Source organism: Scyliorhinus canicula, chromosome 1, assembly GCF_902713615.1.
Source record: "Scyliorhinus canicula chromosome 1, sScyCan1.1, whole genome shotgun sequence".
NCBI lineage: Eukaryota > Metazoa > Chordata > Chondrichthyes > Carcharhiniformes > Scyliorhinidae > Scyliorhinus > Scyliorhinus canicula.
Window position 1 is genome coordinate 21294982 of NC_052146.1, and position 27929 is coordinate 21322910.

General features: G+C 43.6%; 1 protein-coding gene across 2 annotated transcripts in view; it reads left to right on the top strand.

Moving 5' to 3' along the window:
- The window catches only part of LOC119977629 (protein phosphatase Slingshot homolog 1-like), a 119820-nt gene that overhangs the window by 10775 nt on the left and 81116 nt on the right, over positions 1–27929 (top strand). For both annotated transcript variants that reach the window (XM_038818815.1, XM_038818888.1), the window contains exon 2: positions 17378–17418. In XM_038818815.1, coding sequence (XP_038674743.1) covers positions 17378–17418 — 41 coding nt within the window. The remainder of the gene's footprint in view (positions 1–17377; positions 17419–27929) is intronic.

Below are 27929 nucleotides of genomic sequence, written 5' to 3' on the forward strand. Positions count from 1 at the left end.
AAATTTGCCAAAGATACTAAAATAGATGGTAAAACAGGCAGTGAAGAGGAGATACAGATTTTACAGATGGATATAGATAGGCTAGGAAATTAGGCCAAAATTTGGCAGATGGAGTTTCATGTGGATAAGTGTGAGATTATCCATTTTGGCCGAAAAAATAGGCAAATTATTATCTAAACGGAAAGCAGATTCAAAATGTGTCTGGGCAGAGGGATCTGGGTGTCTTTGTTCATGAATCACAGAAAGTCAGTATGCAGGTACAAAATATAATAAGAAAGGCAAATGGAATGTTAGCATTTATTGCAAAAGGACTGGAGTATAAAAGTAGAGAAGTGTTGTTGCAATTGTATAGACCACAGTGAGAACACATCTGGAGTATTATGTCCAGTTCTGGTCTCCTTTTTGAGGAAAAATGTGGTGGCATTGGAAGCAGTTCAGAGGAGGTTCACCAGATTGATTCCGGGAATGACGGGGTTGACGTATGAGGAGAGATTAAACAATTTGGGCTTATACTCGCTGGAGTTTAGAAGGATGAGAGGGGATCTGATAGGGCTATATAAAATACCAAAAGGGATTGATAAAGTAAACGTAGACCAAATGTTCCCCTTGTGGGGTAACCTAGAACAAGAGGTCACAGATATAGGTTGAGAGGCGGTAGATTTAATACTGAGATGAGGAGGTACTACTTCTCGCTGAGGGTGGTGAATTTGTGGAAATCGCTGCCCCATAGGGCGGTGGAGTCCAAATCGTTAAATGGGTTCAAGAGGGAGATGGATATATTCTGATTTTAAAACAATGGGTTAAAGGGATATGGGAACAGGCAGGGATGTGGCTTTGAGACCAGGGAGAGATCGACCATGATCTGATTGAAAGGCAGCGCAAGCTTGAAGGGCTGAATTGCTTACTTCTGCTCCCAATTCCTATGTTTCTTTTATTGCTATAAAACAGGGCGTATAAAAGCAAATTGTTAGAAGTGGAATGGTAAAACGGTGGTAGTAATAGGGATGTTCAGAGAGCCTTCAGAAAAGGAAATGGATGTTAAATTAGTGACACTGGTGCAAGTGACAGGGTTTCCACAGAGAAAGCTGCACCAGAAAGTGAAGATTGTGAGAAATCCATTATGTCAGATAGGTGGGGATGCAAGGATTGTACGGGGTTTATATTTGATGGGCAAAACATAATTTCTGTCCAAGAAAGTGAGAAACACTGTTTCCCTGAGAGAGATACTGGTTCAGGTCAAAGCTTATTGTTAGCAAAGGATTTAGACCTTTAGGAAGTTTGTTGAATCAGGATGTATTAATACATGGTATTGATGGGATTTGTGTGTCTTTGCCCATTGCATAAGGTCAGTTTAAATGCTTCATTGAAGTGGCCTTGTGTGGTTGGAATTATTCCTAAAATACCTATTAAAAATCTAAATATTATATTGGGTAATGGTATAGTGGGCAATGTTATTTTTCCATAATTTGGAACAGACTTCAGGATAGTTTTAAATCTCCTCAATCATCTGTGATCCAGTTAAGAAACAATCTGATGCAAGAAACGATATTGATGTAATAATTCTAGTGATGGACAGCACAGAGACCTGCAGTATCTGCAGAATTTCAAATCAAACTTTGTCACAGGGAGGACTGAGATTTTAGGATGACCTAAGGGCCTAGAGACGGATTACACTGGATTAAATGTCTTGTCAGGTCTTGTCAGTGCTGAGAGAGCACCAGAATTGACCACGCCTGTCAGTATTGAGGTGCAGGGTATAGCTTAAAAAAAGGTTCCACAAACATTTACAATCCCAAAATAATTGGAATGAAGTAGTTTAGAAAATTCAGGTTCTGAAATGGGGAGGCTATTGCTCAGGAAAAAATGAAATAAAATGAAATCCGAATGGGATCTGGGCCATGGAGGCCTATAAGGTTGAAATCAGCACAGACGGTTTTAAAGACTGAACTTTTAAAATTCATCCATTCATATCGAGGAGGAATGTACCTTAACTTTTGGAACATAATTATTGTAAGAAAACTTTAAGAAAACATCATAAAAATCTATATTTTTCATTTAAACTGGACATAGAATTCAACTGAGGTCTATGAGCTTGTGAATTTCATAGGACAATGGGGAATGATTACATTTATTGCATGCTGAGGAGAGTTTTAAGATACATAACATGTTAAGTTATATTCTAAATAGTAAATGAAAATGCATCACACTCATGACATTTTTCTGGCAGGGAAGTGTGTTTAATAGTTTGTGGTTCATGTTAATATCTTAGCAATATTATTTAGTTTTGGGAAGATTGTTGTTGTGAAGGTACGGTAACCAAAAATTAAGGACTTGAGATTGCCAGAACACCTAAAAGAAAATAGCGGTTCAGAAAGTTATCTATGTTTGTTTAATAGAGTCCGAACAGAAAAGATTGAGCCATGGAACAGCAGGTGGGCTTACGTAACTGGAGAAATGGTTGAGGAAGAATAATTGGCTTGGAGATCATTTTGAGAATATACCAGAACAAGCTACATCATGGGGATGGGCAGAGCTCAAGGGTCTCTGGTTTCAATTTCTGTGTGTTTTCTGGGAGAATGTGCATTCTGCAGCAGGAGATGAGGCTGGGTGCCAAAAAGGTGCGGCTGTTGGCAGGTTCCAGGCAGTTGGGGCTCAGTGAAATCCTGGGGACCTAAAGTTTTGGAAGGCCATTGGTTCTAGCTGGAGAGGGTTAATGTTCAGAAGTAAACTTGGGAGTCATTTATAGCACGCTGTGGCCAAGAGACTGGAGTTCAGATAATCTTGAGGCAGTGTCAGCTTAGTCAAATGGTCAGTTTGCGGAATAATTGGAATTGTGCCAGTAATTAGAAGCAAGAGTGCATGGTTCGGGAGAAGAGTTTGAACCATCATGAGGTTTGCAGTCGCTGAGACAGTCAGAGCAACTTTCAAGGGAGTTCAGAGGCCAGGCCTTCAAATGTGTGTGGCTGGAATTCCTTGTAGTTAAGGCGTTAGTTAAATGAGATTTTGTAACTATTGGTGGTCACTGATATCCAGATGGATTGCTGAGAAATATATGGGATCTGTCTCAGTTGTACCTGCCATTTAGTGTGCAGTTGGTGTGCCTGATCACAGTTGCCTGCTAATTTACATTTACCTTATTTTTAATTCTGAATATTAACGTATAAGAGAAATATTGGAGGTTGTAGTACTTTGCTGACTTTGTATAGTGAAGTTTTTGTTTTGTTCAAAACTGTGGAATCTTTTGACATTGTTCTCTAAATGAGTAACTGGGATTTTCAACTTTGTCTACGTTAAACAAAAAGTTACTGGTCCCTAACTGGAGCGTAACAGTTTCTGCTAGGTTAATTAATCTGGGCTGGGCGGCAGGGTTGTGCAGTGGTTAGCACTGTTGCCTCATGGTACCGAGGACCCGGGGTCGATCCCGGCCCCGAGTCACTATCCGTGTGGGGTTTGCACATTCTCCCCGTGTCTGCGTGGGTCTCACCCCCATAACCCAAAGATGTGCAGGGTAGGTGGATTGGCCATGATAAATTGCCCCTTAATTGGAAAAAGAAATTGGGTACTTTAAATTTAGGTGAAAAAATAATTTGGCTATAGATGGGAGGCTCCAATCAACCTCATCATTGGTCCAGGAGGGAAAAGAATTAGCAAGCGCTCTTGATCCTGATCACTTTATTGGAAAGTGAATATCAAGTAGTGACAGAATTGGCGATGGCTTTGACACCATCTTCCTCCAGTGCCTCGCTCCGTGGAAGTGTACTGCCTTGGTTATGATGGCCGTAGCTACTTAGGGCTTCTTTTCCAGCCCTCATACTGTTACTCCCTGTGTCTCTGTGATTCCCAAGAAGATGTCTTCAATTCCCTCTTTCTCATCCTCAAACCAAACTGCTTGCTGTCTTAGCACCCTCTTTGACCCCAAGCTGACGTTCCAACTAGGTACCCTCTCTACCACAAGGATTGTGTACTTCCAGGAATTCAGTAACTTCCTCCACATCAACCCACATTCCACTGATTAATGACTTTGTCAGCTGCCGCCTTGGCAATTCCAATACTTAATTGGCCAGCTCCTCATTCTGTTTTGGTAAACTTTAATGACTCAAAAACCTTTTGCCTGCATCCTATCCTGCAACAAGTTATGTTCAACAATCACCCGTGGCAATACTGACCTATAATGGCTCCTGATCCCCCAATATCTCAAATGTAAGATTTTCATACACATGTTTACGTTTCTCATGACCTTGCCCTTCCCTATGCAATCCCCTCACTCCCATCTACAAGATGCATTGCAGTAACTTGCCAAGGTTCTGTAGACAGCATCTTCCATACCCATGACCACTACCATGTAGAAGGGCAAGAGCTGCAAATACCTGGGAATCCCACCATCTGGAGGTTCCCCTCCAAGTCACTCATGATCCTGACTTTGAAATATATTGCCATTCCTTCACTGTCGCTGGGGCAACATCCTGGAACTCCCTCCCGAACAGCATTACCTACAGGTTTACCTACACATCAGGGACTGCAGCGGTTCAAGAAGGTAACTCACCACCACCTTCTGATAGGCATTAAATGCTGGCCTAACCAGCAACGGTACACATCCGATAAATGATTTTTTTTTTAAAAACCTCTCCATTCTTCTGATTGTAGTCTTGCCTGCTTTTTCCTCCTACTCTTGATCCACAATTGTGCACTGTGTAGAGTCCACTAATCCATCCATCTTCTTTTTAAGATCCTTAAATCCCACTTCTTGATAAACTTTAGGATACCCCTCTAATATCTCCATCTTCACATTGAAATGCTTTAAGTTAGTGCCATATACATATAAGTTTTTGTTCTTGCAGTAACCTAGATTTTAATATATTGCTGAATCACACTGTATTATGACTGAAAAATATAGGACCCAGGTGAACAAAAATAGATATATTAAGGGAAAATGTGAGTTTTAAAATATTTTCACGATATAAATGATCGAGTGCACTATGAGTTTGAAGAGCCTCTTGATACTTTTATTGCTCTGTGCTTCCAAGCTATTCTAAGAGAAGAGATTAAATAAACTTATTTGAAAGATCTCCAGAGTTTTTTAGTCCATGGCAGTCACAGAGGCACATTTTAATTACCAGAGGCAGCAGCTTCCCACTTGTAATGATTGGGCAGAGAATACTGAAACTGGAGCCCAAGGGGAGGTTCAAAATTGAACGTCTTTTAATTAAGCAGTCTAATGCTCCTTTCTTTTACAGTAGGTAACAAGCTGTTGTCTCTTCTGTAAAAATTGTGACAAATGGCTTGGAGATTTACAAGTATCTAATGTCAGATCCTTACGTGTGCAGGATAACAGGAGAGGTATCACTATCAAAACAATTTTATGTTTGCGTAGCACAACAACTATACAGTTATGTCTCAGAACACTTTACAGGGTCTACAAGAAGGGGGCATCATACAGGAGGGAGAGACGCGAGAGAGTGGTTAGAAGAGGGCAAAAATATGTTACGAAAGAGAAGCCTTTAAGGAAACTTTTGAAGTCATTGAAGTAGACAGATGTGATTAATAACTGCCGTAAACGGTACCTGACCTTTAATACCATGCCCCTTTAAGAGGCTTGGAACCCTGGGGAACTCCGCCTCTGGCTACGCCCCCAGGAAACGGTATATAGGATAAGGCTCCATGTGGCGAGCAGACTTCTCTCGAATGCTGTCCTGTTCTCTGTATATTAAAGCCTTTTGATTACCGACCTCGCTCTCGTGTCATAATTGAGGGTGCCTCAATTTAATATACAGACACATCAAGATGGACAGCGCTCTAAAACCGGAGAAACTCAACCTGGACGCCAGGTCGCCGGAACCCCGGAAATTTTTTAATATTGGCTCCGGTGTTTTGAGGACTATCTGGACTCCTCAACGACTGATGTCGACAGCACTCGCAAGCTGCGCTTACTACATGGCTGGGTGGGCCACCGACTCTACGCCGTGATCGAAAATGCTACGACCTATGATGCGGCGGTCGAAATATTGAAGAAACGCTTCATAAAACCTACTAATGAGGTACACGCCAGACATTTGCTCTCAACCTGCAGCCAGCGTTCCGGGGAAACGCTGGACGAGTTCTGGAAAGACTCAATGCGCTCGCGAGGAACTGCGACCACAAAGCAGTGACGGCAGAAGACCACAGGAACTTGCATATTCGCAACGCCCTTGTGTCTGGTATCAGGTCCTCATACATCCGGCAGCGGCTCCTAGAAGACGGGGCAAAGGATCTCCAGGGCACGGTAACGCTCGCCTCTTCTCTCGAAATGGCCCACCGTAACCTCCGTATGTACTCCGTGGACCTTGCGAACCCCTCTCGATCCCCTCCAGACTCGGCCACGCTACAGGCCTGTGCTGCGCAGCGATCCACTCACTCTGGGGGTTCCCCATGCTATTTCTGTGGGCAAGGCCAGCACCCACGTCAGTGTTGCCCGACCTGATCCGCGATCTGCAACGACTGCGGGAAGAAAGGGCACTTTGCGAAAGTCTGCCTGGCTGGGCCCAAAGTCCACAAACAAAACCCTCATGAGGCCCAGAAATCAAGCTCCTGGTCTCACAGACCCCGTGCTGCGGCCGGGCACGCCCACTTCCGACACGTCATCGACCTCGTGCGAGTCATGGGAGCGGCCAATCTTGGCGGCAGCCATCTTCGAAACCCGACACGTTCGACCGGCGGCGGCGGCCATCTTGTGACTCCGGGCGGCCATTTTGTGAGTTCGACTCTGACGGCCCGCAACTAGGAGCGCTCACACTCAATCAATCGCAGCCGAAACACCTGCGAAACACAATGATGCGGGTGCGAATCAACGGCGACTACACTCCCTGCCTATTCGACTCCAGGAGAACGGAGAGCTTATTAGACCATTAGAACCATTAGAACAGTACAGCACAGAACAGGCCCTTCGGCCCTCAATGTTGTGCCGAGCCATGATCACCCTACTCAAACCCACGTATCCACCCTATACCCGTAACCCAACAACCCCCCCATACCTTACTTTTTATTAGGACACTACGGGCAATTTAGCATGTCCAATCCACCTAACCCGCACATCTTTGGACTGTGGGAGGAAACCGGAGCACCCGGAGGAAACCCACGCACACAGGGGGAGGACGTGCAGACTCCACACAGACAGTGACCCAGCCGGGAATCGAACCTGGGACCCTGGAGCTGTGAAGCATTTATGCTAACCACCATGCTACCCTGCTGCCCCTGACACGGTAAGGCGCTGCTCCCTGCGCACCCACCCCGCCTCCCAAACTATCGCCCTCGCCTCAGGGCCCCATTTGGTTCAAATCACGGGGTATTGGTTTAGGTCAGGGGCTGGTTTAGCTCACCAGGCTAAATCACTGGCTTTTAAAGCAGACCAAGCAGGCCAGCAGCACGGTTCGATTCCCGTACCAGCCTCCCCAGACAGGCGCCGGAATGTGGCGACTAGGGGCTTTTCGCAGTAACTTCATTGAAGCCTACTCGTGACAATAAGCGATTTTCATTTCATTTTCGTATTGTGTCGCTGTCCTCGCAATTCAAGGCGCTGAATACACCCGTTTTAAACTTTACATCTTTCCTCAACTCTGCACCCCCTGCTGCTCGGTCTGGACTTTCAGTGCGGCCACCGGAGCCTGACGCTGAAGTTCGGCGGACCCCTGCACCCACTGACGGTATGCAGCCTGGCGACACTCAAAGTTGCGCCACCCCGCCTCTTCGCGAACCTCACTCCCGACTGTAAGCCCGTCGCCACCAAGAGTCGCCGGTACAGTACCCAAGACATGACCTTCATCAAGTCAGAGGTTCAGCGGTTACTAAAAGAGGGTGTCATAGAGGCCAGCAACAGCCCTTGGAGGGCTCAAGTATTGGTAGTCCGCTCCGGGGAAAGCAACGAATGGTAGTGGATTATAGCGAGACCATAAACCGCTTTACACAACTCTATGCTTACCCACTTCCCTGCATAGCAGAAATGGTGACTCACATCGCCCAGTATCGGGTATTCTCCACGGTTGGCCTAAAATCGGCCTATCATCAACTCCCTATCCGCTCAGAGGACCGTCCCTATACGGCTTTTGAAGCAGCCGGTTGGCTGTTTCACTTCCTCAGGGTCCCCTTTGGTGTTACAAACGGAGTCTCCGTTTTCCAGAGGGTGATGGATCAAATAGTGGACCAGTACGGCTTACAGACTACCTTCCCGTACTTGGACAACATCACCATCTGCGGCCATGACCAGCAGGACCACGACGCAAACCTGAGGAAGTTCCTCCAGACTGCCCGGGCCCTCAACCTCATGTACAACAAAGAGAAATGCGTGTTCCACACAACCCGGCTAGCCATCCTTGGTATGTCGTGGAAAACGGGGTCCTAGGCCCAACCCCGACCGCTTGCGTCCCCTTAAGGAACTCTCCCTCCCCCGTAGCTTCAAGGCACTCAAACATTGCTTGGGGCTTTTCTCCTATTACGCCCAGTGGGTCCCCAGATATGTGGACAAAGCCCGGCCACTCATTAAGACCACGGTTTTTCCCCTGACGGATGAGGCCCAGTCGGCTTTGGACCATATCAAGGCCGGCATCATCAAGGCCGCCATGCACGCGGTGGACGAAGCCATTCCCTTCCAAGTAGAAAGCGACACATCAGACGTCGCCCTGGCTGCTACCCTCAACCAGCCGGGCAGACCAGTAGCGTTCTTCTCCCGAACCCTCAACGCCTCGGAAATTCGGCACTCTGCAGTCGAGAAGGAGGCACAAGCCATTGTGGAGGCCGTGCGACACTGGAGGCACTACCTAGCCGGTAGGAGGTTCACCCTCGTCACCGACCAATGGTCGGTCGCCTTTATGTTCGATAACACACAACGGGGCAAAATAAAGAATGACAAAATTCTGAGGTGGAGAATAGAGCTCTCCACCTATACGTACGATATTAAATATCGCCCGGGGACACTCAACGAGTCCCCAGATGCCCTGTCTCGCGGCACGTGCGCTAACGCGCAATTGGACCACCTGAGATCCATCCACGATGACCTCTGCCACCCGGGGGTCACCCGGCTTGCCCACTTCATCAAGTCCCGCAACCTACCCTACTCCACAGGGGAGGTCAAGGCCATGACTAAGGCATGCCAGATCTGTTTGGAACGCAAACCGCAGTTCTATCGACCAGACAAGGCCGTCTGATAAAGGCCTCTGGGCCCTTTGAGCGACTAAGCGTGGACTTCAAAGGGCCCCTCCCGTCCACCAACTGCAACATCTATTTCCTCACCGTCATCAACAAATTCTCCCGCTTCCCTTTTGCTGTCCCCTGCCCTGATACGACCTCGGTCTCCGTGATCAAGGCACTGCGCAGCATCTTCACACTGTTTGGTTTCCCCGCTTATATCCACAGTGACCAGGGTACATCGTTCATGAGCGATGAGCTGCGTCAGTACCTGCTCAGCAAGGGCATCGCCTCGAGCAGAACGACGAGCTATAACCCGCGGGAAAACGGGCAAGTGGAGAGGGAGAACGCGACAGCTTGGAAGGCTGTCCTCCTAGCCCTACGGTCAAGGAGTCTCCCAATCACCCGCTGGCAGGAGGTCCTACTCGATGCCCTGCACTCCATTAGGTCGCTCCTCTGTACGGCCACGAACGAGACCCCTCACAATCATTTGTTTGTCTTCCCCAGGAAGTCCACCTCTGGGGTCTCGCTTCCACCCTGGCTGACGACTCCGGGTCAAGTCCTACTCCGGAGACACGTGAGGAGCCATAAAACGGATCCAATAGTCGAGAGGGTCCACCTGCTGCACGCAAACCCTCAATATGCCTACGTCGAGCACCCCGACGGCAGGCAGGATACTGTCTCCCTGCGAGACCTGGCACCCGCTGGCTCTCCCACCGACGCTCCCACCGACGCCGACGTTGTCCCCACCGACCCCCTCCCCTTCTACCGACGCTCCCCGCCCCGCACCGGCCGCCGACTCCGACAGTGCCCCCCAGCCGGCACCGACCACCGTAATCACCCCTGATCTCCCCCCCACCCCCCCCCCCCCCAAGGCGGGCAAAGCTCAGTCAACCATGCTCCCGGATAGACCACCATCGGAACCGACCGCATCCACGGCACCACCACCGGAGCAGCGAAAGTCAGCACGGACGATCAGATCGCCACAAAGACTGAACTTATAATTTAAAACACTTTTAAAATGTGATTAACGGTATTAATAACTGCCGTAAACGGTACCTGACCTTTAATACCATGCCCTTTTAAGAGGCTTGGAACCCTGGGGGACTCCGCCTCTGGCTACGCCCCCAGGAAACGGTATATAGGATAAGGCTCCATGTGGCGAGCACACTTCTCTCGAATGCTGTCCTGTTCTCTGTATATTAAAGCCTTTTGATTACCAACCTCTCTCTTGCATCGTAATTGAGGGTGCCTCAACAGAAAGCCAGATAAATTGAATGAGAGTGTTCAAGAGGATGGGAATTAATAGAATAATAAATTTGTACAGAACAGCAGGGGCCGATTTAGAGCATTGAGTCTGCGTTAGCCTTTTCGAATACCAATTCAGTTAGTCCTACTCCCTCGCTCTTTCCCCATATCTACAATAGCTGAAGGTATGGCTGGCAACATTTGATTGGAGGGAATGAGAAGAAGGTGGCAGTTTGGAAGTTGAAAGTTTTATGTAAGGATATATGTTTAAAAGAAATTGCCAGCATAGTGAAGAGCAAGATCATGGAAGGATATGAAAGTGAGCCCAGCAAACCTCAGGTGGATTCTCCAGTCCAAGGGGACTAGTGAATCCTGGGCTAATTTCTTTATTCTTTCATGGGATGTGGGAGTTGCAGGCAAGGCCAGCGTTTGTGGCCCGTCCCTAATTGTCCTTAACTGAGTGGCATTTTTTATTTAAAGAGACGACCAATTCTGGAGTCACATGTAGGCCAGAACAGGTAAGGGCGGCAGATTTCTTTTCCTTTTTAAAAATATTTTATTCAAGCATATTTCCTTTCCTGTAGGACATTAGAGAACCAGATGGGTTTTTACGACAATCGGCAATGGCTTCATGGTCATCATTAGACTTTTAATTCCAGATATTTATTGAATTCAAATTCCACCATCTGTCATGGTAGGATTTACACTGGGTCCCAGAGCATTACCCTGGGTGTCTGGATTACCAGTCCAGTGACAATACCACTAAGTCACTGCCTCCCCCTGATTGATTATGGACCTAGCATAATTAAACACTTGCGTTTTGTAATCAACAAAATTATTCAGTTTCATGGTATTTTATTTGAGTATAGCGATGTTGGTTTTGCACGTGGAAAAATTGCATCTGCTGCTCACTATTTTCCCAACAGGTTTACTAGCGTTAGGAGCACAATATGGGATGTACCCACCAACCTCGCATTACATCTGCCCCATCAGTGACAAACTTTCAGTTACTATCTTTTCTCTTGATCTCTTATCAACTTAATTTGTTACCAATCTCTCTTTCCCTTTAATTTTTCTTGACTCTACTTCATGTATTTTTTCTTCATTGTTCAGCAGCTGAGACTTATTCCCCGGTGTGGTGCAGCATAAATGTAAATTGTAGACAAGTATGTCTAAAAGATTGTAAATCTATTCTGGAGGGATTGATGTTTTTGCAGATTTTTTAAATAAACATTTTCTTGTGTATTCATTACAATTTGGATTTTATTCAATCTCTCAATTAAGATTTATTTTATTTTCTTCTCTTTTCTACGTTGTTAGGTTCCTTTGCACCACATCCCATCCCGTGGCTGAAAGGACATGATGTTTTGCACCCACCATTCTGTTCATGATCTAAGCTTTGTTGTATTTTAAAATAGCATCATACAGCACAAAGGGAAGCCATTCAGCTCACCATGGCTGTGTATGTGTGTTTTTCCCCCTTCCTTTCCGTTTTCCCCTGACAACATAGGTGAAATTAGGAGCTCAGTACATGTGAAATCAAGATTATTTTGCCTAGTCGTTGTTTCATTTCTAGAATTTAAATGTAAAAGATTATAAACTAAGATTGGGAAAAGAAATGTGCAGGAATTATTCAGCATTCTTCACAGAATACACCTCAAAGAAGCCATGTAAACTGATATTTTGTTGCCCAAGATAGTGGGTTTTTTTTAAGAACAAATTCTACTTCTTTCCTTCATCATCCAGCTCCTTAATTGTGAAAACCTACGTTTCCATTCATTATAACAACATACAGCTTAATGTTTTCTATCTTTTTCTATATCCTCTACCTTTCATCTACTTTGTGCAAGGTTATTGATGAGATATGATCTTGATAGGGTAGAGTCCCATTTGTGCATTGAACCATTCTGACATACTTCGAAGTATTTGTTCCTCTGTATATCTGTTTTTATCAATATCTTTATTTTTCTAGCTGTTTCATACAGTTTCAGCAATTTCCAGGCACCATCTCTCCCCACTAAATCATACACTTCTTAAAGTCGACAAAATACATGTTACATTTTGCAGTCCTTTTCCATTAGCTGCCTGCACATGAAGATTTTGTGAGCTGCACACACCTATGTCATCTTTTTGAAGCAGCAGTTTCCTAAATCCCTTTACCCGAATGTCCCAGTTTCCTGTTTATAGGTATTCTTGCAAACATCTTCCTTGGCAAACAGACCAAAGTTCTGAAATGCTGCACTCTTTCCTACCAACTATCTATTCAAATAAATTAATGTTGTTAAGTACTTAACTCATTCTGGGTGATGCAGTGAAGCTTTTTCACTGCCTGAGGCATCTTTCCAAACTCCTTCCCAACCTTACACTGGTAGTTACTTCTGCCTTAGGTTTTACATTTTCTCATTTATCTTTCTATCAATTCCACAAGTCTTGTATTTCCCAACTATTTTGCAAATTTATGCAACTATCCAATTAGCTTTGTCCTTTTTTTTGCCACAGTGTCATAAGCCGTATGCCGTTTATGATTTCCTGAAACCATTGATGTGTCTGTGGAGTCCGCTTGTTCTCCCTGTCTCTGCCGGGTATTTCGGATTCCTCCCACAAGTCCCGAAAAACGTGCAGTTAGGTGAATTGGACATTCCAAATTCTCTGTGTATGTGAACAGGCACCGAAGTGTGGTTACGAGGGACTTTTCACAGTAACTTCATTGCACTGTTAATGTGAGCCTACTTGTGACACTAATAAAGATTATTATTAGGCATGCAAAATTTGCATTTATTTTCAGTGATTCCAAGCTTTTACTTTCTACTGATCTCATGAACACGTGCAATTGCTTGCTGACAGCCTTGCATCCCTCACCAAAACTCTTACCTGTTGCATTACATTTTGCTTCTGTATTTGTGTATGCCTTTAGGAAATTAATCAGCCTCTTTTTTTTTTGTTTGAATTTCCTACTGCTTCCATTATCTGCACTCTTGTTTCCTGCACATTCTCTATCAACACACAGGGTTTTAGATTTAAGCCATGTCTGCTTTTTTTTTACCAAGAATCATCCATGCTATAGCCATAGACTCTGTCTCTCTTTCTCAAACACACACTGTCTTCTTTGCAAAGATAAGCAAGTTGAAAAAAATATATACGTAATATCATCCTAGACCCTTCAGCATATTAGTAATTAGAGAGGCTAATACTACTTGGCAGCACTGTAGCAATACAGAATAGCCCTTCCTCTTTGTTAGTGTGCATGTTGCATTTCGTAAGGGAATATTTTCTTGTATTCCAATCTATCACAGGTACCAATCCTTTGCCATGAACTGTATTGTCATGCTTCTTGTTTGAAACTGACAAAACTACTGTCAGCCTTAAAGGTTTGCAGTTTGTAATCTTCAATACTAACAGAAATTCATAATTGAAACATTTATGCATGCTTCCATACAATGTAAAATAACAGATTGGAACAATTTAAGAACTCTTGTGAGTACTGATAACTGTTTTTGTTTTTGGACCTTCTGCTAGTATTCAAACTATGTTGCAGCTTTAATCGTATAAACATGTGCATTCAAGGTGTGAGAGAATTACCATTACTGAAATTTTGATCTGTGTAAATAGTTCCAGTTGAGTAAGCAAAATGGTGGATGCATCTTGCCAAACAATTAAAAATGTCTGAGTGTGCTGCACTGAAATTTGAATATTTTGTCATGACTTCAAATTGTCAATAGGCTGACAAAATGGATTGAATGTGTTCTTGCCCTTGAAATATTCACCATGCTTGCCAGTCAGCAGCACCAAAAATCTGCTACATAAATACTTCACTGTTCAAGACGAGTTCTCATTCCATTCCTGGAGTATAAACAAAACGGTAGCGCTCTTTATCCAAGATGCTTGTTGGATCACCTACCCAAAAGAGCTTTGGGAAAGTGACTAGCAACAGGGATTCTGAAGCCCATGTCTCAACCCACTAAGAAATTCACAATATCCTGGCTCCTCTTGGAGTTGAGAGTTGGTCTACCTAAAATCTAAGCTCCTGATACTCATGATTAATTAACATGATTAATTAACAATGGCCAACTGGGGTAGATTTTTCTGCAATAAATAGACAAACATCTTTGTAATTGCCAGCTTCTTGCAAAATTTCTTTCTCTCTTGCCTGTTGAGCAAGGAACATATTCTGCATTTGTATTCTGTATTTGCATTGACTGTTACAAGCGGTCACGATTTCAAGGTGAAAGGGGGCAAGTTTAAGGGAGATGTGTGTGGAAAGTTTTTCACGCAGAGGGTGGTGGGTGCCTGGAATGCTTTGCCAGTGGAGGTGGTAGAAGCGGGCACGATAGCATCATTTAAGATGCATCTGGACAGATATATGAACGGGTGGGTAACAGAGAGAAGTAGACCTTGGAAAATAGGCAACAGGTTTAGATAAAGGATCTGGATCGGCGCAGGCTGGGAGGGCCGAAGGGCCTGTTCCTGTGCTGTAATTTTCTTTGTTCTTTCTTTGTTACGTCACGAATGCAAAACACATCTTATTGGTTTTGTTTTGTTCTGTAATATTCTAAAATATATGGATGTAGACTACAGTAAATCGTGTATCTTTTTTTTAGCTTATTGTAATAATTCTCTGAATGTTTGAGTAAAACTTAATCACATCTACACACCAGAGTTTGATTCCACAATCCCCATCTACACACTCAAATTGCATTAAAGTTTTGGCAGTTGCGCAGCCTGACTGTTCTCCATTGCGCAAATTTGTATCCTCTTTTCTTAGTTGCGTTACCAAGATAGAAATTGATTTCAAATCTCACTCCTAGCAATTGCGTCCATCTTTGCCTGTTTCGACTATTTGTAGCATTTTTCATCCCCTCCAATTTAGTTGTGTCTTTGTCATCACTGCTTTGGATAAAATGGGTTATAGATTTCTAACTGGTTGAAACCACATTTAAATTGGGCTTTCTGTGAAAATGGTTTTACATCACATGAAACCCATATCATTCCCAGCAAGTGTTTAACTTGACTTCTAGCTCTGGCAGTTTCATATACATTGTGTAATTAGCAACGTGATGTCTGTGCTGTAGCATTACCATCCATCAGCAGTAATTTTGAGAAAACATCAGAAATCCAATTGTCTGAAGCCATGTTATATTTGAGTTTCCGCATTCATGTGAAACGTATAGGAAATGAAATTGGTCTATGCTAGCAGTGCAATGGACTCATAGCGAATCAGCGGCTAATTTTCTTTTTTTCACCAAGCCAGTCTTTATTTTCCATTGACTTGGAAAATGTTGCCACAATTTCAAAACAGATATAAGCCACAGTGAAACAAGCAAAGACGTGTCCAAAAGGAATTTGAGTTATCTTTCTAAAAACTTCAGTGGAAAGGTGTTTTGGCACGGTGAAAAATCAGCTGCATGTTACCTCGTGTCTGATTTGCACTGTCGGCTTAAACCCCAAATATAGAAATTTCCCTACTTCATCAGGTACGTAAACCTTAATGTTGAACTCTGAACAATAATATTTCCTTTGACATCATTGATTATTATCTGTTTAAAAGCTACGCTTTTCTAACCTTGAGTCTGGAAAAAAACCATCAAATTTATATAATGTAGAATACTGGGTTCAGAACAGTGTGAGGTAAAGAGTGATGTATTTTTCTTTTGTTCTAAGCCTTTCTATCTGTTGGGATTTTGAAGGTTTCAAAAATGTAATCAAACCAAAATTAGTTTGACAAATATGTTAAGGTCAAATTCCTGTGTGATGCACTGGGTCTTTCACCTCTGGCACATGCAGCAAGAATCCAGCTGGATGAGTTGAAAGTTGTCTATAAAAGGTCTAATGGGGACTTGGCTGAGCGGTCTACAAGGGACTAATGTGTAATGTATTTATGATGTTTCAGACCAAGTTTCTAATTTTGTTGCACAAAACTATCAATAATGTCATGCTGATGATTTTAGCTCATACAGAGACTTAAGGAACTAGAAAAATTTTCTGGAACGCGCTTACAGTAAACACATTTTGCATGTCATTAGCGGGCCTGACCTGGTATTCTCCAGAACCTCCGCGATGCTCCGCCTCCAATGGGCCGAGTTCTTGACAGCATGGTTATCTTGTGATTTTAAAAATCATAAAACTGACATGATGGCTGCTGAGGGAGAGAGAGGGGGTATGGGAAGTCCAACAACGGCATTGTTTGCTGACAGTTGTGCCGCTGGCCGGGTGGCCTCTGCCAGGGCCGGGGTGAAATACCAGGGTATGGCCAGGAGGTGGGCTGTGGGATCGGGGTGGACAGGCATGGAACACCTTTGCCGCAGCCGACAAGGCGCAATGCAGCTACACATGGCGTTGACTGCCGACTGTGAACTTAGGGCCACGGGTTGTAAGGGTATCCCCCACATCCCCCACCCCCGGTGCCCTCTGGCCACCGATGACCCATCAGCTGCATGGGCGTGCTCCAGAGCAACCAATGCCATCTTTTTGGCTCGATGAGTGTATGTATGTACTGTAATGTGTATGTGTAGCTGTAGCTTGTCAGCCTCTCGAGTATCAATCACAAACCTGGCCAATCCTGCACTGCTTTTCATTGGAATTGATTGTTTTCCACTTGGTGCCAGAGCTAGCCCCTCTACAGTTGTTGAATTGATCCAGGTTTGGCACCAGTTTTGCTGTCGTAAAGGTCCACAAATCCTGCGTCAGCGTCAACACTTACTCTCAGAAACAGAACCGTACCCAGATGTTTTCACAGCAGAGGGTTTCTACATTTGGAAAATAGTTTTTTTGGCACATTTAAATTCTGTGATGTATTTACTAAAGGTACTTGAGCTTTCCACAGACTAGGTACAGCAGAAAGCTTTTTTTCAAACAAACCAGACTCTTTCCAAGCAACTATCAACTTCCATAAGCTCCATGTGATAACCATTCTGTTGTGTACATAATTTGCATTAAATTCCCTGATACAAGAATTGGTGACTTTTTTCTTCTCTTACAGGAAGTAGGAAGTGATGATGATCGTAGATTACAACAGCAGAGGTTAGTGTGCACAATTTTTGAATTATGTTGCATAATTTGAATAGTATTTTGAATGTTAATAATTGTAGCTATTAATTTTCACTAAATTGCTGAAAAGATAATAGATTTTTCTTGAAATTTTGTTTCAAGTTATTTATATGTTCACTCTCACTAATAGTCTCGTGAAATAAATTTTTCTCATACCTCGTGTATAACTGATGGCTAACAATTGTGAAAGTCTCAACCTCCAATTTTCCTTCCCTTTTGAGATGAGAAAAGACCGTCCTTCTGCTGATCATTAAGTTCAAAAACCTGCCATGTGGCAAATTGTAAATTTAAATCCAGAAGTTAGAATTGAAACGAATGTTTTTTGCTATTCCAAATGAGAAATAGTGGAGTGCAATCCCCTAAAACTGGATAATTTAAGATATAGGGTGGAATTTCCCCATGTTTTTTCAGTGTCAGCCTCTGACAAAGCTGGAGTGTCGCTCTCCAGCTGCCGAGCTGAGTGTTTAGGCCAGATCGTATTTCCTGGCACTGGCTGATAAAAGCTCCCAGGTTCTACCTGGCTCTCTGTCTCACAAGATCTAATGCAATCTCGCAAGACGTAGCGATGTACAATGGACGGGATCACTTTTTTAAAGCAAATCTGCATATTGAAGCGAGACATCTAGTCTCCCTTTAATGTTCAGATTCCCGAGGTACGTGGGGCATTGGAATCTATCCCCTTCACCTCGGAGACTTCGGGTGAGTGCCGTTCAGCACTGGTCTTCGCAAACGGGAAGTAGAAGGAATGTCATTTGTGGGGGTCTGCCAGGGGATCGGAGGCCCCCAGGAGCATTCCCTTTGGGCAGAGTGGCACCCTTGCACCGGCACCCTGGCACTGCCAGCCTGGCACCCTGGCATGCCATCTGTGCCAGCCTTGCATTGCCAAAGTGCCCAGACGACACTGACAGTGGCACTGCCAGGTTGCCATTGTCATGGTGCCAAGCTGGCATTTTGTGTGTGTTGGCAATTGGGCCGGTGGTACCATGTGTGGGTGTCAGGGGCGTGCAAGGGGCTGCAGACCCTCCTATAGTGCGTTCGGTCTGGGGCCTTGGAGATCGGAACGGCATGTAAAAAATGACATCCCGATCTCTCGGTACACTGAGGAGTCCCAGCGAGCGGAGCTTCTCGGTGTAGAAAATTGAACTTTGTGTGGCCTCGGCCGCGCTTTCTCCATTGAGGCCCTTATTTAACGCAAATGGCGTTGTATAGTGTGTGTTTCCCGGCGCTGCGAGCGTCAGAAAATGCGGCTAAATTCGCTCGCTATGGGACTTTGTTCCCATTTAGTTGAATCGTGCCCCCTATCTTGGTTCCCCAGGTTCAGAGGAGAGAAGACTTGGGAGTCAATATTTCCTCATGCATCATTCTGTTTGGTTCTGGGATGAGCAGGATCAATAAAATGGAACCAGTATATTTCCAAAAAGCGTTCAATAAGGTACTGCACATAAGGCTACTTAATAAGGTAAGAGCCCATGTTGGGGGAAGTATGTTAGCATGGATGGAGGATTGGCTAACTAATGGAAGACAAGAGAGTTGGATGCGAGGGTCGTTTTCAGGATGGCAACCTGTAACCGATGGAGTGGTACACGGATCAGTGCTGGGGCCACAATTATTTACAATATATATTAATGACTTGGAAGAGGGAAGTGAATGTACTATTGCCAAGTTTGCGGATGATATAAAATAGGTGGGAAGGCAAGTGATGAGGGCAAAGAATTTACAGGAAGATATAGACCGGTTAAGTGAGTGGACAAAAATGAAGGAAACTGTGAAGTCATGCATTTTGCCAGGAATAATAAAAGAGCTGAATATTATTTAAATGGAGAAAGAGGGCATTAAGCTGCAGAAGGGGGTTTTTGTGCAGAAATTGTAAAAAGCTAGCATACAAGATCTGCAGGTAATAGGTGATGCGACCATCAATTTACTCGAGACACGATAGGAAGTAAACTGGTTTTAATTGACTTACAACTGAGCCTGCCTGCGAATAAAAGAACTGAGGGCAGACTCAAAAGGCTGCAGCACTTTATACTTCCGGTAGTGGGAGGGGCCATGGGTGGAGCCGAGGGTGGAGCCCTGTACAAGCTCCTCATCTCCCCCTGTGGGCAGAGCCGCGCAATGGCTCACAGACAGAGCCCACAAGGACACAATGCTATATAGTGTGAACGCAATACTATACAGTGTGAATTACATGATGTACATTCACCACAATAGGGAAGGTCAATTGAATGTTGGCCTTTATTTCAAAGGGAATGGAGTATAAAGATACGGGGTGGGATTCTCCCATTCGACGGCAGTGTGTCCACGCCCCATCAGAGGCCCCCCCCACACAGGCTGCCCCCGACCCTGCGCACAGAGTTCCTGGCAGCTGTGACCAGGTGTAGACGGCGCCGGCGGGACTCTGCCTTTCCGGGCCGAGAATCGGTAGCCCGGCCACATACAGCGGCCCGCGACCACGCTAATGGCGCCGATTCTCCACTTCGGGGAGAATTGCGTGCCGGCGTCGGGGCGGTGTGGCCCAGCTGCGGGGATTCTCCAGCCCGGCCCCAGGCTGGGAGAATCCCGCCCAGGAAGTCTTGCTAAAGATTTTTAAGAAAGAGGTTAGGAGGAATTTCTCCTCAGAAGGTAGTGAATCTGTGGAATTCTTTAGGGCAGAGAGCTGAAGAGGCTGTGTTGTTAAGTACCTTCAAGGCTGAGATAGATTCTTGATCAGAAAGGGAATCGAGGGTTATGGGGTTAAGGCGGGAAAGTAGAGTGAAGATTATCACATCGGATTAGTAATGATCTCATTGAATGGTGGAGCAGACCCAATGGGCTGAATGGCCTACTTCTCCAATGTCCTTTAGACTTGTGCCCCCTTTCTAACTGCTACTTTCTAACAGCCTGAAAACATTATGCTGATGTTTTTAGTGACCTGCCAACTAAAACCTCAAGATCTCCTGCACAGCTCCTGAACTACATTAATATTCCCTCTGGCAAGTCTCATAGCATTGCAGATCCCTTTATTCACCTGCATCTGCTTTTCTCTGATCACTGTCAAATCCTTTTTGAATTTGCTCATATTAACATTATTCATTTGCCTCCAATTTGGTCTATCATCACAAGGAATATTTTTTGTTTAGTTTCAGTTTGAACAGTTTGAAAAAATCCAGCAAGGAATTATAATCCAGCATTGCCTAACATAGACTTCTGATGATTAAGTCAGTTGCAACTTTATTGCTCTTAACTCAGCAGGGCAGCATGGTAGCATTGTGGATAGCACAATTGCTTCACAGCTCCAGGGTCCCAGGTTCGATTCCGGCTTGGGTCACTGTCTGTGCTGAGTCTGCACATTTTCCCCATGTGTGCGTGGGAGCTCCGGTTTCCTCTCACAGTCCAAAGATGTGCAGGTTAGGTGAATTGGCCATGTTAAATTGCCCTCAGTGTCCAAAATTGTCCTTGGTGTTGGGTGGGGTTGCTGGGCTATGGGGATAGGGTGGAGGTGTGGGCCTTGGGTAGGGTGCTCTTTCCAAGAGCCGGTTCAGACGTGATGGGCCGAATGGCCTCCTTCTGCACTGTAAATTCTATGATCTATGAACTTGCTTGCAGTGGCATGGGAATGTAGAGGAAGAGCAGTTTCATCAGTAGTGCAGGGCTTTGCTGGTATAAATGAGCTAAGCATAGTACTACACATAGTCTAGTACTATGCTAGACATAATACAAAACCTGCAGCACAATGCAATTGTAATTAAGTTTCATAATGTTCCTGCCATTTGTTTCTGTAATCTCATTAGTTTACATTTGGGTATTCTGTTTGCAGAAATGCAATGTTCTATCAACATGCAGATTTACCTGTTAATCTAGAAAAAAAATCTGAATTGATATTCATTTGTACCTGCAAACTATAGCATTATTTCCATCATGTATACCGTTTAAGATTATTCTTCTTGATTGTAATCTAGTGCTGTGCAAGAAAGTGAATGTTGACCAATCAACAGCTCTAATCCTCTCGTTCAGCAGACCAGGAATTGAACACGCATTTCACCATTTTAATAATAACTATAATCTTTATTAGTGTCACAAGTAGGCTTACGTTAACACTACAATGAAGTTACTGTGAAAATCCCCTAGTCGCCACACTCCGCCGCCGCCGCCTGTTCAGGTACACCGAGGGAGAATTCAGAATGTCCAATTCACCGAACAGTACGTCTTTCAAGACTTGTGGGAAGAAACTGGAGCACCAGGAGGAAACCCATGCAGACACTGGGAGAATATGCAGACCCAAGCCGGGAATCGAACCCCGGTCTCTTGCGCTATGAAGCAACAGTGCTAACCACTGTGCCAGCCTGGGTATCCTTCACAAGTACTTGGTCAGCTGGGTAAGGCACTGAAAGCTGATCCCTTTCGTCACATTTGCATCCAGTGTACGGACAGTTCAATATCGTGTACGTTCATTTCTCATATTTTGTATCCTTTCCCAATATAGTGTGGAATTATTTATGCACTTCTTCTATTGGTCACTTGGTGGGGATAGATGCACAGCAATTTGATAGTCCAGTAGAAATAATTAGCAGTTGCTAGCCAGCACCATTCTAGTCACCTGCACACACTTGGTTAGAAAATGCTATGCGTGCTTACACAGAATGTACTGCTCGTGTATGCTCGCTTAAAAACTATTTTTAGTAACTGTCGATCAAAAGCAAAAACATTTATATACCCTGATACTTCGCCAGCAAGCACACACAACCAACGCATTACACCATGTGAATGAATTTTGAGATCACATACCCAATGACAGTATTTTATATTATTTACCAATTAGAAATGCACGCTGTCACATCTGGGCTTGACAGTCTATGAAGCATTGTTATTGGCTTCAATTGAAAGGGGGAGGGGTTCCTGGAAAACCAAGCAGAAATTGAACCACAATGTTCATTGTTGCAGTTACATTGTGCTGCAGAAGACCTAATTCCACTGTACTGCAAAATATTTCTTTCACGCAGAAATTAGAAATAGTAGCAGTATGAATGACAATGCAGTGCTGTTTCTGATCATATATTATACATAAAGACAAGGTAAAATATCTTGCAAGATTTTCTGATAGCCCTGTCCATTTAACACTCATTGTAATATAATTATATGTACGTTTTAACACAGAAAAATATCTCAAAAATAATTTGTATTTTAGAAGGATGTTATGAAAAAATATTCTAAACTGGGTTGATTTTTGATACATCTGCTGGATATGAACGCTAAAACCATGAGATTTAAAATTATTTTTAGACTTCTTTCCAAGATCCTGAAGGCCATCGATCAACATTATTGTATCTGTATCCTCTTGTCTGACAATCCCAAAAATAAAGTTCATAAAGCAGCTGCACATATGCAAAAAGTTATGGAAAGAGAAACTTTTTCTACACTGGCTTTTTCCAGTAAAAAATGTAAAAGAGCACAAGTATACCGAATTAGGTAAATGCGGATCTGAGGTTCCAGTGGATGCTTCTTCCTACAAATAACATTGTCTAGCAGAATAGTTTGTGAGAAGCAGAAAGTAAAGTAAGTTCATTCTAGTAAGTTCATAATAGTAATAAGATGTAAACTAAGGTTAAAAAAATCTTTGAAGACAACATCAATGGGAAACACATCCATTGTTTTTATTTTATTGAAAAAAATATATGTTGATGAGTCAGAATTCTAACTAACAGATACATAAAAGACAGCTAAGTTAAGCAAGGTTGTTAATGGTTGTATTTACTGGCCCTTGTTCTTGCAGGAAGCAGGCTGCTGAGTCACATCCTACTAAGGATCCATATCCTGACTTGGCTTTCTGTATAATGGAGGGATGCTTAAAGATTGCTGATGTGGTTAACAGATTGATTACTGGAAATGTTATCCCTCTGGGATTGTAAATCTTTGTATTGTATGAGGAAATATTTTTCTCACAATTGTTTTCTCAAAATGTTATTCTGTAAAAACAATTATAACATGTTTTAAAGAAGCTATTGTGAAGAAATTGTAGACAAATGAAACCTATCTCAATTTGCAATACATGCAAAAGCTGTGTGTGGAGAAAATGAAGCAGTATTTTGTTCTTTTGTTTACATGAAAGCAATTTTATTGCACGAAGTTGGTTTTGCAATGCTGTTTTCTTTTTAAAGCTTCAATGGCAGGTCGATATCTGACATTAGCTGGCATTAACTCTGCATTACGCATGTCAAACTGTGTGTAAGATATTAGGACGAGGGAGAATGATAGTTTTTTTTCACTTTTCTCAGAACTAGTCATAGGTACAGTTTCTGTTCTTGCTGTATTACGAGGGTCTGGTTTAGCACACTGCTAAATCGCTGGCTTTGAAAGCAGACCATGGCAGGCCAGCAGCACGGTTCAATTCCCGTACCAGCCTCCCCGAACAGGCGCCGGAATGTGGCGACTAGGGGCTTTTCACAGTAACTTCATTGAAGCCTACTTGTGACAATCAGCCATTTTCATTTCATTTCATTTCAATGGATTGCTGCAGTGAAATCCCTTATAGTTTACAAGATTCATTATGGGATTGATTAGAGATCAAAGGGTTGATTAGGCTTGATTTAGACATTACAGGGAGTATTCCCCTAACCTAATTTTTATCTTCCAATTCAAATTTAGTTTTTAGATTGACTACGAAGGCAGGATTGGGCAAAGCACTGATGAGGTCAAGATATCTCTGCTCTGGGTTCAATTCCTCTAATCGCCCCCCCTTCCCCTCTCTTCTAGCATTGCTGTTGTTAGTTCACAATGAGAAATAAAAACGCTACAAAAGTGTGAACCATGTGTAACTGAAGAAGTTAAGGATGATATCAAATTCAAAGAAAAGGTATAGAATGTTGTGAAGACTAGTGGTAGAACACAAGATTGGGGAATTGTTAGAAACCGACAAAGGATAATTTGAAAAAATGGGGTGAGAAAATAGATGGGGATTAAACCACCAAGAAAGAGTCTGGGTAAGTGCTTCTAAGAGTACAAAAAGGAAGAGAGTAACTAAAGTAAATGTTGGTCCCTTTGAGGGTGAGACTGTGGCTTAAAGGGAACAAGGGCATGGCAGAGTTTGAATAAATATTTTATATTTGTCTTCATGATTGAAGACACCAAAAGCATCCCCAGCCTAGTAGAAAATCAAGAGGAAAAAGGTAGAGAGGAACTTAAAATACTCCCAAAACCAATGGATCAGAAAGCTGAAGAGTGATAAGAACATAAAAATGAAGGCAGAGTCGGCCATTTGGGTCCTTGAGCCTGCTCCCCCATTCAAAAAGATTCTGGCTGACCTGTTGCTTTACAGTGCCAGGGACCCGGGTTCGATTCCCAGCTTGGGTCACTGTCTGTGCGGAAGTTCTCATTGTGTCTGTGTGGTTATCCTCTGGGTGCTCCGGTTTTCTCCCACAAGTCCTGAAAGACGTGCTTGTTACGTGAATTGGACATTCTGAATTCTCCCTCAGTTTACCCGAACAGGCGATGGAGTATGGTGATTAAGAGCTTTTCACAGTAACTTCATGGCAGTGTTAATGTAAGCCTACTTGTGACACTAAAAAATATTATTATTATTATTATTATGGTCTTAACTCCACTTTCCTGCCGCACCCCGACCCACACTCTCCCGATAACTGTAGACTTCATAGAATTTACAGTGCAGAAGGCGGCCCATCGGGTCTACAACAGCCCTGTAAAGAGCTCAAATGTCCACCCTGTCCACCGTAACCCAGTAACCCCACCTAACCTTTGGACACTACGGGACAATTTAGCGTGGCCAATCGTCCTAACCCGCAAATCTTTGGATTGTGGGAGGAAACCGGAGCACCCGGAGGAAACCCATGCAGACACGGGGAGAACGTGCAGACTCCGCACAGACAGTGACTCAAGCCGGGAATTGAACCCGGGTCCCTGGCACTGTGACGCAACAGTGCTAACCACTGTTCCAGCATGATCAAAAATATTACTTCAGCCTTGCATAAATTCACTGCTTTCTCAGGTAAAGAATTCCAAAAGTTCACAACCCTATAAGAGAAGAACTTTCTCCTCTCCATCTTAAATGGGAGACACCTTATTTTGAAACTGTAACTTCTAGTTCTAGATTCCTCCACAAGGGGAAATACCTCTCCGCGTCTACCCTGAAAATTCCCCTCAAGAGTATTATTCTTTTTAATGTATTTTATTACCAACATGTATCAGAACAAGTTACAACACATAAACACCCCAGGAAACTTGCTTCCCAGCAATCAACTATACAGTCTGTACAAATTTCTACGCCTTTTTCAGTATATTATTTTTTAATAAGATCACCCCTCATTCTTCCTAACTCCAATGAGTATTAGCCCAACTTGCTCAACATTTCTTCCTAATGGTAGCATAGTAGGGCAGCACGGTAGCATAAGGGCAGCACGGTAGCATAGTGGTTAGCACGATTGCTTCACGGCTCCAGGGTCCCAGGTTCGATTCCGGGCTTGGGTCACTGTCTGTGCAGAGTCTGCACATTCTCCCTGTGTGTGCGTGGGTTTCTTCCGGGTGCTCCGTTCTCCTCCCACAGTCTAAAGATAGGCAGGTTAGGTGAATTGGCCATGCTAAATTGCAGAGAAGAGATAAAACAAAGTTGGATAAAATAAAATTTGAAATGTCGCAGATTTCAGCGCATTGGAAAAAATACTTACTCATAAAAATCAATTTGCTGCCATCACATTTCTTCAACTACATTAAGCCTTATAGCAACAAACATTAAATTAATTTGTACAGTCCTTTACGTTAGCAAGCATTGGAATTCATTGACCCACTTCAAAGTGTTTATATCCATTTGTTGCTGTCCAATCGAACTGTGAAATAGCAGGCACCCTACTGTAATAATGAATTGCTGTGAAATTAGTCATGCAGCAGAAATTTAGCGATGGAAAACCCTCAGGCTTATGTCAGCAGACAGTGAAATAGCAAGCAATCGTTTTTTAAACACTTCAGACGTGTTTTTTTTTAAAGCTTTAAATGGCAGGGTTTTTAAATGCCTTGACAGCTTGGCAGGTCCTTTTGGGTGCTTTTGATAGTTTTCACCACTCCCTATGACTGTTTTAATAATTGATTTTGACAGGTCTGTTGCCAGTTCCAATGAGCTTAACAGTAATGGGTTTATCTACATTTTACATATATTAAATGCCCCCTTTTGAGAATTGCAAAGGAAATCTGACCTATTTCCGGGGACACTTGACCTCCACAAAGGGCACCTTCCTTTTGAAGAGGTTATCCAATTGAACCCTCAATATTCAAACCTGTTCTTATTGGTCCAATTTGCAAATTTCGGATTCTACACTCCTGGCTGACAAAAATCTCACGCGTGGGTTCAATTCCCGTATCGGCCTCCCCGAACAGGCGCCGGAATGTGGCAGCTAGGGGCTTTTCACAGTAACTTCATTGAAGCCTACTTGTGTTAATAAGCGATTATTAAATTATCATTAGCTGATGGTTTAAATGGTGAGCTGTCTCTCTAAAATATGCATGTGCGAAATGCAATCCCCACCCCATTCCTACCCCTTGCAAAAATAGGAAGTATTATGTTCTGAGGTGGGACTTTGGATTTGTAGCTACCTCTGCATAAATCTGGGCCTTTGTATCCTCCTCACAACTTGTTTTCCTGACTATCTTTGTATCGCCAGTAACATTGACTAAAATACACTTTGTTCCATCATCGAGGTCACTAATATAGCATGTAAGTAGTTAACGTTCTAGTGCTGATCCCTGTGGCATCCTATACGTTACAATTTACCAACCTGAAAATGGCCCATTTAAATCAACTCTATCTTTTAGTTGCCTAATTCTCTGTCTATGCTAATATATTACATCAACATGAGTTCTTGCCTTGTGTAACCTTTTATGTCGCAGCTTATGCAATGCCTTTTGGAAATCCAAATGCACTATGTTTACTGGTTCCCCTTTATCCAACCCCAACCCTATTTCCACTAAACTACCTAACCTCCCTGCTAGGCCATTGAGAGGTGATATTGGAAACAGTTGTGCCTGTTTAGGTATATCCTACTCCCCAACCAATCTGCTGCCATGCTAAAAATAAAGCCCTCCCAGCTGTCCATGCACAAAGGATGTTCCCGCTGGTGTGCGTATCCAGCACCATGGGTCATAGTCTGAGGATACAGGGGAGAATATGTAGGACAGAAATAAGGAGACATTTCTTCACCCAGAGAGTGGTGAGCCTGTGGAATTTGTTACCACAGAAAGTAGTTGAGGCCAAAACAGAAAGTTTTCAAGAATCAATTTGATATAGCTCTTGGGGCGAAGGGGATCAAAGGTGGGATTAGGGTATTGAGTTGGATAATCAGCCATGATAACAATGAAGGGCCAAGTGGCCTCCTCCTGCTCCTATTTTCTGTGTTCTATGTTTCTATGAATGCACTTCAAACTTTTAAAATTAATTTTCCAGGGCCAGAGAAATTGATCAGCAATAATTTCTGATCAAACCGGGTTTAACAGCTTCATTTTTTAAACCG